This window comes from Monopterus albus, unplaced genomic scaffold (genome assembly GCF_001952655.1).
Source record: "Monopterus albus unplaced genomic scaffold, M_albus_1.0 scaffold341.1, whole genome shotgun sequence".
Lineage (NCBI taxonomy): Eukaryota > Metazoa > Chordata > Actinopteri > Synbranchiformes > Synbranchidae > Monopterus > Monopterus albus.
In genome coordinates this window covers 375160-385704 of record NW_018128221.1, presented here as the reverse complement: position 1 = coordinate 385704, position 10545 = coordinate 375160, and the positions used below count along the sequence as shown (strand labels likewise).

Sequence of the window (10545 nt, the reverse complement as noted above, 5' to 3'; positions counted from 1 at the left end):
TGTAAAGGCTGAAAACCATTATAAAGCCTCATCCGGTTCTTTCAAACCAGGAACTCAGAGGGACGACCCAGACCACTTCAGTATATAAAAAATATATCCGTGCTGGTTTATTCAAAAAGTCACAGGCAAGAATTCACACTTCAAGTCCAGAGATCTTCCAACCCCCAGGCTGCCCGAGCAGCCCGGAAGCAGCAAGACCCCGAACCAAGCATTGCTATACAATATTAATCCTTTCTGGGCTGTCGAACCGTGACGTCACCTGATATGCCAGCTTGGCAGCTGAGCAGAGCAGTAGACCAAACATGAAGAAAATAATGTGTGTGGCTGTTGTTTTCGTGGTGTGTATCTAAAACAATTTGACATAACATTACACATTAAGACAAATATTATGGTTACTTTTACCGTCATAATAACATTTGTCCTTGACTTGAGCCCTTCTGCCTTAACCAACCTTGCATTTAACATCCTGAGGAGACATCCTGGCTACACTAAACATCTTCTAATACAACAGATCTCTAATCCATATCTATCTAACTAAGAAATTACCTAACACCCTGCAGGAGCCTGTTGCTGGATCATCAGACACACTGGACTTACCTGGTACAACTGCTCTTTACTCTGTAAGTTTGTGGCAGGCATACAGTTTCCCTTTCTCTCCCCGGCTTCTCCAGTCTTTGTACCTTTCACACAGATTTAATATAATATTCATGCTGACAGAAAAAAAACCTTAAAGGTGCCTTAATTTTACATATTGTTTGATAAACCCAGTGACACTGGGACAAGATGTGGTGTCTTAACTGTCTCTAAGGCTAAGTCTGGTCACCCTACAAAGGAAACTCATCTTGGCCGCTTGTGTTCGCGATCTTATTCTTTCAGTCAGTATCCATAGGCGAGGGTTGGAGCATAGACTGACTGACGAGTCTATTTGGAACATCACATCGAACAGTGCTGCCTTTTTTTTGTTTCACTGTTGTGGCCCTTAACCTGCCAGCATGGTGGGATTTCCAGTTTCCTGGATAGTGGGAGAGCCCTGTTCCTGGCCAGTTACAAACATCCTGCATCACCCTGCTGTGAAATTTATTCGTCACTGACATCTTTTGGCAGCAAGAGGAAGCTACACCTAAAGAGCAGATGCATAACTGATCCAAACTTTGAGGTAAACAGGAAGAAACTTTATTTATAAAGCAAAAGGATCCAGCAGCCGCTCATCCTCATTTAGAGTCATGTCCCAGTAGTTGTGAACACGAGCGGTTTTTTTTTGTTTGTTTGTTTTTTCTTTTCTTAACAGCTGCTTGTGTAACTGGCACTGATTTTCCAAAACATAAAAAAAATAAAAAGGCAATAAATATCATGGCTAAAGTTTTAAAGTCCCTGTTCACAAGCAGATATAGGAACTGTTGAAGCTTTACTTAATACCAGCATTTTGGTTGTTTGTTGACCCCCAGATATCTCTGGAGCTGAAGTGAAGCCAACAAGTTTTCTTTATCGTGATGCAGTGTGCGTTACAGGTTTGCTTCATCCATAGAAACTCTCTTGATTACAAACAAAAATCACAGTTGTAAGCAACTGTTAGTTTGCTTGTTTGAGATTATCAGATACCCGGATGCTATGGTTTTAAATGAATTCTTGCATTCTTCACAAGCATTATGTATTGATGCCTCAGCTCTGGATGAGGGGTCGGAGGTCAGGTGAGGCTTGGTTTGGGCTCGTATTTCACTCTGTTGTACTCATCGACTGTAGTTTCTACTGGAGGTGTCTTCCAATATTTTTCCAGACCCAGTGCCAGACACAGAGCAATGGCCGCCATCTGCAACACACACCCCTAATCAGAATATTTGTAGCCCACTCTCTAATCCAGACAACTTCTAGAAACTCCTCTCAAAACTTGTAACTCTACTGGAAACAAAGAAGTGTTAAAAATGTCCAACAAACTTGCAGTTCTTCCCAAAATGATAAACCACTCTAGAAACGCATCCAGAAACATGTCAATTTCATAAACTCATCACTGGAAATTCATGATAAACTTTCTTACTAAATTTTAATGCTTCCACAATATGTACAATCTAGAAACTAAACTAGGATCATGTAATTTTTTTGTAGCATCTTCAACACATTTGGAAAACTACTGTACTGTATCTGTAAAGTCTCTGACTCCACTGGAAACATTTCAAGAATTCCTCCAGAAACACTAAACTTGTTCTACAAACTTATTGGTTCCACTGTAGCAGCTCAATTGTAAATACTGAAATCACGTAAACGTATCCAGAATTTTGTAAATGTTTCCATAATGTCATTACTACCTCTGGAAACACAAAATTCACTTTCATACAAACATTTTCAAACGTCTCTTGAAATGTATAAACAGTTCACACTCGTCAAAACACTTGAAGCAGAAAGCGGTATCTAGAATCTTGTAAACTCTTAACATAAACTAAAGCCCCTTTTGATTCTGAAACTCAGCCAGTAATGCTTTAGAAACTTATAAGTAGACATGATTAGAAACTTTTATAAATTCCTCTTGATTCTTGTAACTCTTGCAGAAACTTAGACTAAGCTAGAATCTCATTACAAGCACACACACCTACTGTACGTATGATTTTTCTATTCCTTGAACATAGAAGTATTTATAAACTCTTAAAGAAATCTAGAAACATTTATATAGAAACCCATTTCTGTAATCTATAAATGTACATCTTCCATATTTTTGTGCACTGTATATTTCAGTGCTGACTCAGATTCAGTTGTTAGAGCTTAAGTTCAACGAATCAACTTAATGTATTAATATTTTAATAAATGGAGTTTGTAGAAAAGAGACAAACATAGAATTAAAAATATAGAAAAAACTGAGAAGGATAACTGCTATAGTTTACCGCGATGGTAGCAAAGGCTGAAATGATCCCTATCCGGACTTTGATGGGGAAGCTCAGGTAACTCTTCAGGATGGGACCACAGGGCTGCCACACAAACATCAAAATTCAACATTAATAAGAGCTTCTTCCTTCCTACCTTTGTTGATGCACATTTGGAATAATAAAAAAAAACTCCATTCATAAAGCAGGTGTGGTCTGGTGAAGCCATGAAATGTATTTTTAGACATACAGGTGAAAACAGACATTCTGGCAAACAGGAATACTCAAAACAAGTAGAAGTAAGGAAGAGAGAGAGAACATAATGGGGTCATGTTGTTACCTTGGAGTGAACCCAGAATTTATCTGTACCCTGTGGGGTCAGAAGGTAAAGGTCACCACCCACCAACACACAGGGCTCCTCTGAGCTGGAGTTACCAGGTGAAGAGCTGTGAGATGGAGAAGAATAACAAAACCTGAGTAACATCTCTGGAACACAACTGAGACCAGAGCCACAAAACGAACTCCAGTTATTTTGGGGGGGGAAACTGCTATTTTTGTCCCTTCAGCACATTTAGAAAATTAAATGGTCAAATCTGCTCAAGTAAAATCTTGGATCTCAGATCTGGAAACTCAAAAATCCTTTTAGAAGCTCAAAAGCCATAGGAGAAACTCTGAAATCACCCAGTTCAAGAACTGTTTTGACACACCTCAAAGGCTTTGGAGAAAATAGAAATTATTGTAGAACTCCAGAAACTACTGGGGAAGTTTCAAAGCTCTTGAAGAAATTCAAATCATCTTCCGGAAAATTTAAAAGCTCATGAGCCCCACAGAAGAACTGAAAAAAAAAAAACCCAACCCAATCTGAGTTAAATTCTTCAGAAATTCGTTTACAAGTTTAAAGCTTTGGGGAAAAAAACCTCCAGAAATTCTCAAACTCTTTATGAAATCCACACATTTTTGAGAAGGTGAACAGGTCCTTAAAAGTTTGTCTAAAGCACTTCAAGAAACTTGATTCTAGTAATAAAATCAGATCCTCGACAGATCTCTGACAAACTCAAACATTTCTAAACTTCTCTAAAAATCACAAATTCATCACGTCACTCGTGTAGAAACTCAAATTCTCATCTAAAAGCTACAAATTCTTTTGAAATAAAAAAAACCTCTTCAGTGTACAAACACAGTTACTCAAAAATCCAGTTATCCCGAAAATCCAAGGCTTTTTCTAGAGCCACAAAAGGTGTTCAAAAGACCCAGAAGCTGTCCTGGAAATTCTTCAAGTTTTCAGGGTACACATTTGTAGAAATCTAAACATTGTCAGAGCATCAACAGTTCTTAGTGAAAATCAAAAATCCAGAATCCTTCTAAACTTTTTTGATTTTTTTCTTTTTTCTTTTTCTGTTTTGTTGTCGTACCTGGGCTGTCGGTCAGAGGCAGGTGTGCAGAAACAGGAGACAGGAAGTTGATTCTCCCAGTCTTCAAAACTCCTCAAACCACAACAAGAGTCCTGAAACCCAGACAGACATTGTGGCTAGTTGGTTCCCTTCAGATGCCTCTGCTGTTTAAAAACATTTAAATATAGATATTTAATTCAGCGACTATCATTGTTGGTGTATAAAGCTAAGATATTACCTTTGCAAAGTCAATTGTAAAAACTGTTGCTATGATTTGTTAAATTTTATATTTCAACTTTAATAGTGTGTAACTTTGAACAATCTCCCAGTATTTTGCAGTGGTGGAAGAAGTACTCGGTAAAAGAAAAAAATACCACAGTGTAAAAATATGTTCAAAATGTTACTTTACCAAAAGTACAAAAGTATCACCATCCAAATCTACTTGAAGTATCCGCAGTACTGCAGAATAGCCCGTGTCCCAGTAACGTCTCTGATACTGGATCATAGTGACTAATTACTGTGTCCATCACTTTAATGCTGCAGCTGGTAAAGGTGGAGCTGATGGTAACGCCCTTATATACTTATACTGTGAAGTACTTTCCATCCTGTTGAGTAGCTGGTGGATTTCCCACTGGGATCAGTAAAGTCTGATGGTTCTACTGGGTTTGGTTTGATTCATCTGATTCTGGACCTGAAGTTATCAGGTACATGTAGTGCAGTAAAAAGTACACGGTCTGTCTCTGACATGGAGGGAAGTAGCAGAAACTCAAATACAAATACCTCAGTTATACACTACTTCAGTACAGCAGTCGAGTAAATGTACTGATTTACTTTCCACCACCTATATTATGTGTGTGTGAGAGAAGAGCTGAAGTACAGCTGTTTTTTATTGTTTTCAGGACAGAGAAAATAGTGACAATATAAAGAAAATCTGTACAAACACTTCTGAGAGCTGATAGCACCAGCAGCAACTTCAGCTGTCCTTTACTACTTGTTGTGACCAACAGGTGTTTGTCGTCATTGTGGTGTTTGATGTGAGTCGGTGTGATTGAATCCAGATCTGCTTCATTGCTTTGGTTCCTTATTTTTTCACATGTATTACCGAGGCCTGGAGTTTGTTGAGCTCCCACTGGATGTACGGCTCCACCCTGTGGAGGGGAGTCACGTTCCGAAATACCTCGTCAAAGGCGCTGTCGATCTGTAGAACCCAACATGAAACTGTACTGTGAGTCAGTGATGGAGAAGAGTCGGGACGAACAGGAAAAGTAGGTTTAGAACAAACAGAGCTTTAGCTTTTTAAGGTTACTGAGATTAGAGCAGATTAGTTTAGAGCATAGCAAATAAAGGTGGTGCTGTGAAAGATGTGGGTGTTCTCCAGGCAGAGATGGTCCAACAGGCAATGCTAACGAAATCAGGACATTTTGGACTTTTTTTTATTTTGACTACTTTAAATATGTATCTCAAGTATAACAACCCAAAGTGCAATATTAAATTACTGCATTAATAATCCTAAGTCGCACTAATACAGTTTCTTACTTTTAAAGATCCGGATCTCACATGGGGTCACAGACTAAGCAGGTGTGGTCCTGGTCCTTAAAGAGTTCAGTTATTTGTATATCAACATTTGAGGGAAGAATTTGGGAGAATTAACCAGAGCTGTTCCAAGCATTTGTGCAGAGTTGCCCACAGGTATAATTACCTGTGCTTGGACCTGAACCAGCGGCGAGGCAACAACCATCAGAGCCACAAACTCCACGAATATCAAAGCAGAAAACTGGAGAGGAGACACACATGTCAGCTGTATGTGGACACGTTTCTCTGACTGTGTGGACAAATTTTAGTTCAAAACTGTCATTGTGAGGACATGTCGTCCAGCCCTCACACGTTAAAGGGGCTGTTGAAGGGTTCAGGTTGGAATCAGGTTTAGGGTTAGGGGATGAATTATATGTTTGTTTATCTCACCAGCAGCAGCAGAGCTTTGAGATCCAACGATGCAGCACAGATGCCCAGAACAGACAAAACCACTGTGATCGGACCAAACACCTGCAGGACCAGTAAACCATCGCTACTGGACAGCTGCTCAAACAACTGGGAGTGGGAGAGAGAGTGACCAGTAAATTCATAATTCATTTAAACTTTACCCAGAATCCAGTTTAAGCTGCAGATATACTGTAAGTTATTTATTTGTGCAGATTCTCAGTCATCCAGGTCATAGTGAGGTCAGAACTGATGAAGCCTCTTGGATGAGAGGTGAAACGTCTTCGACCTAGAAATCTAGTCAAGTTATTGCTTCTCTAAAAGCATTTAGCTTCTGCCAGTCTTTAGCAGCACATGGAAGAGAATTCAAAGCCTGTGATTGAATTTTTCTTACTGAAATGCATCATGGGAGTCATAGTTGACTTCCCATCTGCTTTCTTGTCAAAACCCATCATCTACATTACCCACAATGCAAACTGGCCACAGATAATTCAGTAGTGATTTTCATGTGTTATGCTCGTGGCGGCTTAATGGAGCCTGGAGGCAAAATAATATAAGTAAAAGAGAAATAAAAATAGCTCTTGTAGTAAATGAATGTGTGATAAAATAAATTAGTGATTCTTCTAAACAGATGAGAAAAATACAAATTATATGAAATATTATATATTTAACTTGGAGAAATATGAATAGTGTTTATATGATGTGATATTAATTTCTTATTCACACATTTTGACATTTATTTAAAGAAAAACTAAAGTGCACCGAAAAATAGGCCAATCAGCAGCAGAGACAGTAAAGGACTTTTAATGTGGCGGGGTTAAATACACACCTCAGCGACTGGTATGTTGCTGTCGTCGGCAGAAAATCCAGCGCCGATCATCACCACACCAGACGCCTGCAGAGGGATAAGGCAGGGAGACGTTGGCGGACGGGTTGGAGCACGTGGCAGCAGATGAGAGCGACTGGTTGTTTGTTGGCTCCATAGAGGAGGAAGGCTTTAACAGCAGCAGCATTTCTCCGAAACTGCTGCGCTTCCCCAGAGACGCTCATCAGTCTCCCATCTGCTGGCACAGACGTCATCTGCCTCGCAGTCAGAGGTTAAACCTTCACAAACACTGCTGCACAGAAAAACCCTCAGCATTTGACTTGGTCTCCTAGGGACGGGTATCGTTAGGATTTTATTGATACCAATACTGCTTATCAATGCCGATACTTATCAATACTCTTATGGATACTACTCTCCATAATTTGGTGCAAAAAAATGAAGATAAAAGATGTGACAGGATTTAACTTTTTTATGATTACATTTTTGCTTTAATAAACTGATATTTTAACAGTACTTTTTTGGGGTTTTTTTGTTTTTAAAAGGAAAATAAAATTTTAAGAACAGATTTAACATGGCTTAATTTTCCCTGTCTGCGACTGTTATCACCCTTGAGAAGCAAAGTGCGTCAGCGCTGTTTTGAACAAATGGCTAGACGACCGTGTGAATGCTGATGTGTAAAAATAAAAAATAAATCCTAATGTAGTACTTTGAGTGTATTTTTACTGTGTCGCGCACTGCAGTGACACAGCGCTGGCCCCGCCCCTCGCACTACGGCTCCGAGAGGCAGGTCTGTCTTCTGGATTCAGAAAATCGAAAATGCAGCATAGACTAATGCGATAATCTGAAACGGAGTCGGTAGGATAAAATGTGCAGGATAACATTTAGGCAGCAATAATAGAAACTCCCAATGTGCACGTCTTGTTCCCAGCTTGTCCAGTCAACATGTCGAGGTGTCCTTGAGCAAGACACTGATCCCCCATTTGCTTCCGGTGATGTCACTGATGTGTGAGTGCTTGAGATTGCGAATGGCTGTTTTGTTGTCGTACCTGGGCTGTCGGTCAGAGGCAGGTGTGCAGAAACAGGAGACAGGAAGTTGATTCTCCCAGTCTTCAAAACTCCTTATACTTGCTATACAAGTATAAGACCATTTACCGTTCTTTAGTACCATAGCAGAACCCTGAACGTTGGGGCTAATTGACACTACGGTCTGTGATAATTTAGCACCGGTGCCCGTCCGTTATCTCTGTCCGGTCAGTTTTCATAGCGACCACGCTGTTGTTACGTGCAGCAGCAAATAAAAATAACGATATGAGCAGGTTTTACTTTATTCAATCTAAAACAGTCAAATCAAAGAAAGAAAAATATGGACACACGCATGCAACAACAGAAATAATAAAAGGTAGTGAAATAATAAAAGGTAGTAAAATATAAAGCTCACTGGTGTGCAGTATGTGTTTGGCAGTAAGGATAAAAATACATGAAGTAAATAAAACATGCTGTAGCGGCTCTGTCTGAGTCTTATGTCGTGTTATGTGGGTTCAACTGGACCATGCTTTGTATTGTAATCAGCTCATATATCTATCAATCAATCAATCAGTTTTTATTTGTATCACATTTTTAATACAGTTTCGTGCAGTTCAAGCTGCTTCACAGACGACTGATGCACTGATATTATGACGGAATCAGGGTCAAAGTAAAAACTGAAAGTATTACAAGTAAAAGTCCTGTATTCAGTTTTATTTGAGATAAAGTACCAAAGTATTAGTATCAAAATATACTATAAAGTACCACTGATGGTGCAGCACGACTAGTTTCAGAAAAAAATAAAACTTATAGATATAACAAATGGTGGAATCTATAGCTGTTAGATACACGTACAGGAAGACAATATGAATAAATAAAAAGCATCTTGACAGGACACACTGTGGCTCAAATATTTTAAAAAATCCACTTTGTAATTATTCTAATTGATAATTTATTAGAAGCCTCGCAAAAGAATAATTAATTATTTTGTGTAAGGTCAGAAAAATGTCAATTTGAGTATCTACAAAAAAGCAACAGGATGAATTCTGTGATGATCATGTGATGCAGTTGAAAGCTGCTGAAGAGCTGCTAAAGGGACCTCGTGTGTTTTGCTGCAGTTTCCAAAATAAAGACCGAGCCTCAGTTTATAAAGGAGTTAAATTAGTATGTAACAGACCAGATTTAAAAAGCTGCTCATCAAACAAACCTTAGTTGTTGTTTTGTGTCTTAAAACAAACTACATCAGTTTTTAGTGATAGAAAATAAAAATTGTGCTGAGTACATATTAATAAGTAACAAAAATACATTTTAAGGAGATTTCCTGTGTGAAAGTTTTATTTCTCTGCTCCTGACCTTGACCACCTCTTCATCACATCATAACCCAGAACAAACATGCTGTTAGCAGTTAGCGATTAGCCGTTAGCTTACCAGTAGCAGCACAGTGACACAGATGGAGAGTCCTCGCAAGTAACTCCTGCAGCGAGCCATGTCCGCCGTGTGAGAGAGTCGAGTGGAAATAGAAAGAGTAAAGACCAGAGCTGACTCTGTGTGGGCGGGTGTGTGATGTTGTTTGAAGCGCAAGTGTTTGGCTGCAGAAAGAAGAACATGACCAAGTTTGGAAGATCAGCTGGCGAGGAGGAAACGAGGAGAGGAAACAGGACAGGACAGGAGAAGAAACATGCCAGGAGAGGAAAGGAATCAAGGGGAGGAGGCAACGGGGTAGAGAGGAAACAAGCAAGGAGGAGAGGAAGCAGGACAGGAGAGGAAACAAGTCAGAAGGAGAGGAAACAGTAGTACAAGACAGGAAGAGAGGAAAGGAGGAGAAGAAATGAGAGGAGAGGAAAAGAGGAAACACATCAGGAGGAGATAGGAAATGAGGAGAGGAAGCAACAGAAGAGTAGAGGAAATGTCACAAGAGAACTAAACATTGGAGAAAGGAGGAAATGAGTGGACAGACAGAAGGAAACATGGGAGGAAAAAAGAAACCACAGGATGAGTGGAGAGATCACCCCAGGTAAAAGTTCAATCTAATTAAGAGGGAGGGAAGGAGGAGAGTGACTGAGACGGTGATAAGAAGGGAAGCCGAACAGGAAGCGATGAAAAGAGGAAGTATAATGAAGATGAGCAGGATGGAAAACAAGGAACAAATGCGAGGGAGAGGGAGCAGGATGCACAGTATTGAGTTCAATATAATTATGTTTATTTATACAACACAGGCACATGGCTGTAAGACTAAGTCTGGATCTGGAAGAGAAAAATCTTTGTACAGAGTGATAAACCTGATGGAGGACATTACAAGTGCTATGGATGAGAAGAAATACACGATAGGAATATTTATTGACCTAAAAAAGGCATTTGACACAATCAATCATGAATTATTAATGGACAAGCTAGAAAAATATGGGATCAGAGGAATGGCTCTGAAATGGATTAGAAGTTATTTGACACAGAGGCGTCAATTTGTGAAGTTGGGTGAATA

At 39.5% G+C, this 10545-nt stretch overlaps 1 protein-coding gene and 1 long non-coding RNA gene across 5 annotated transcripts in view; one reads left to right on the top strand and one right to left on the bottom strand.

Annotated features, from left to right (window-relative positions):
- Positions 1-10545, top strand: part of LOC109974610 (uncharacterized) — a 34245-nt gene that overhangs the window by 10085 nt on the left and 13615 nt on the right. Inside the window, exon 1 of one of the 2 annotated variants that reach the window (XR_002276994.1) lies at positions 9913-10080. The exons of the other annotated variant lie outside the window; for it this stretch is intronic. This is a non-coding gene — a long non-coding RNA (uncharacterized LOC109974610). Of the gene's footprint in view, positions 1-9912; positions 10081-10545 lie in introns of those variants that run through there. 2 annotated transcript variants of the gene reach the window in all.
- On the bottom strand, positions 1258-9802 carry LOC109974607 (23 kDa integral membrane protein-like). Of its 3 annotated transcripts, none has more exons than XM_020624890.1 (9): positions 9495-9802; positions 7047-7112; positions 6203-6328; positions 5940-6014; positions 5343-5438; positions 4262-4353; positions 3190-3295; positions 2871-2954; positions 1258-1807 (listed from the first exon to the last, which is right to left on the bottom strand). In XM_020624890.1, exons 1-9 carry the CDS (start codon positions 9552-9554, stop codon positions 1685-1687), a joined length of 828 nt encoding a protein of 275 aa, XP_020480546.1. In that variant the 5' UTR covers positions 9555-9802; the 3' UTR covers positions 1258-1684. The 3 variants fall into 3 exon arrangements, with proteins under 3 accessions (XP_020480546.1, XP_020480547.1, XP_020480548.1); XM_020624891.1 differs by lacking the exon at positions 9495-9802 and adding an exon at positions 8090-8351; XM_020624892.1 differs by lacking the exon at positions 5940-6014.

Excerpts from the sequence above, each read along its gene's own strand:
- LOC109974607 (XM_020624890.1), bottom strand. The coding sequence starts at position 9,554 with ATGGCTCGCTGCAGGAGTTACTTGCGAGGACTCTCCATCTGTGTCACT. Across the intron at positions 6,329-7,046 it reads GCAACATACCAGTCGCTGAG|TTGTTTGAGCAGCTGTCCAG; the intron begins GTGTGTATTTAA and ends TCCCACTCCCAG. Across the intron at positions 4,354-5,342 it reads TCAACAAACTCCAGGCCTCG|GACTCTTGTTGTGGTTTGAG; the intron begins GTAATACATGTG and ends TCTGGGTTTCAG.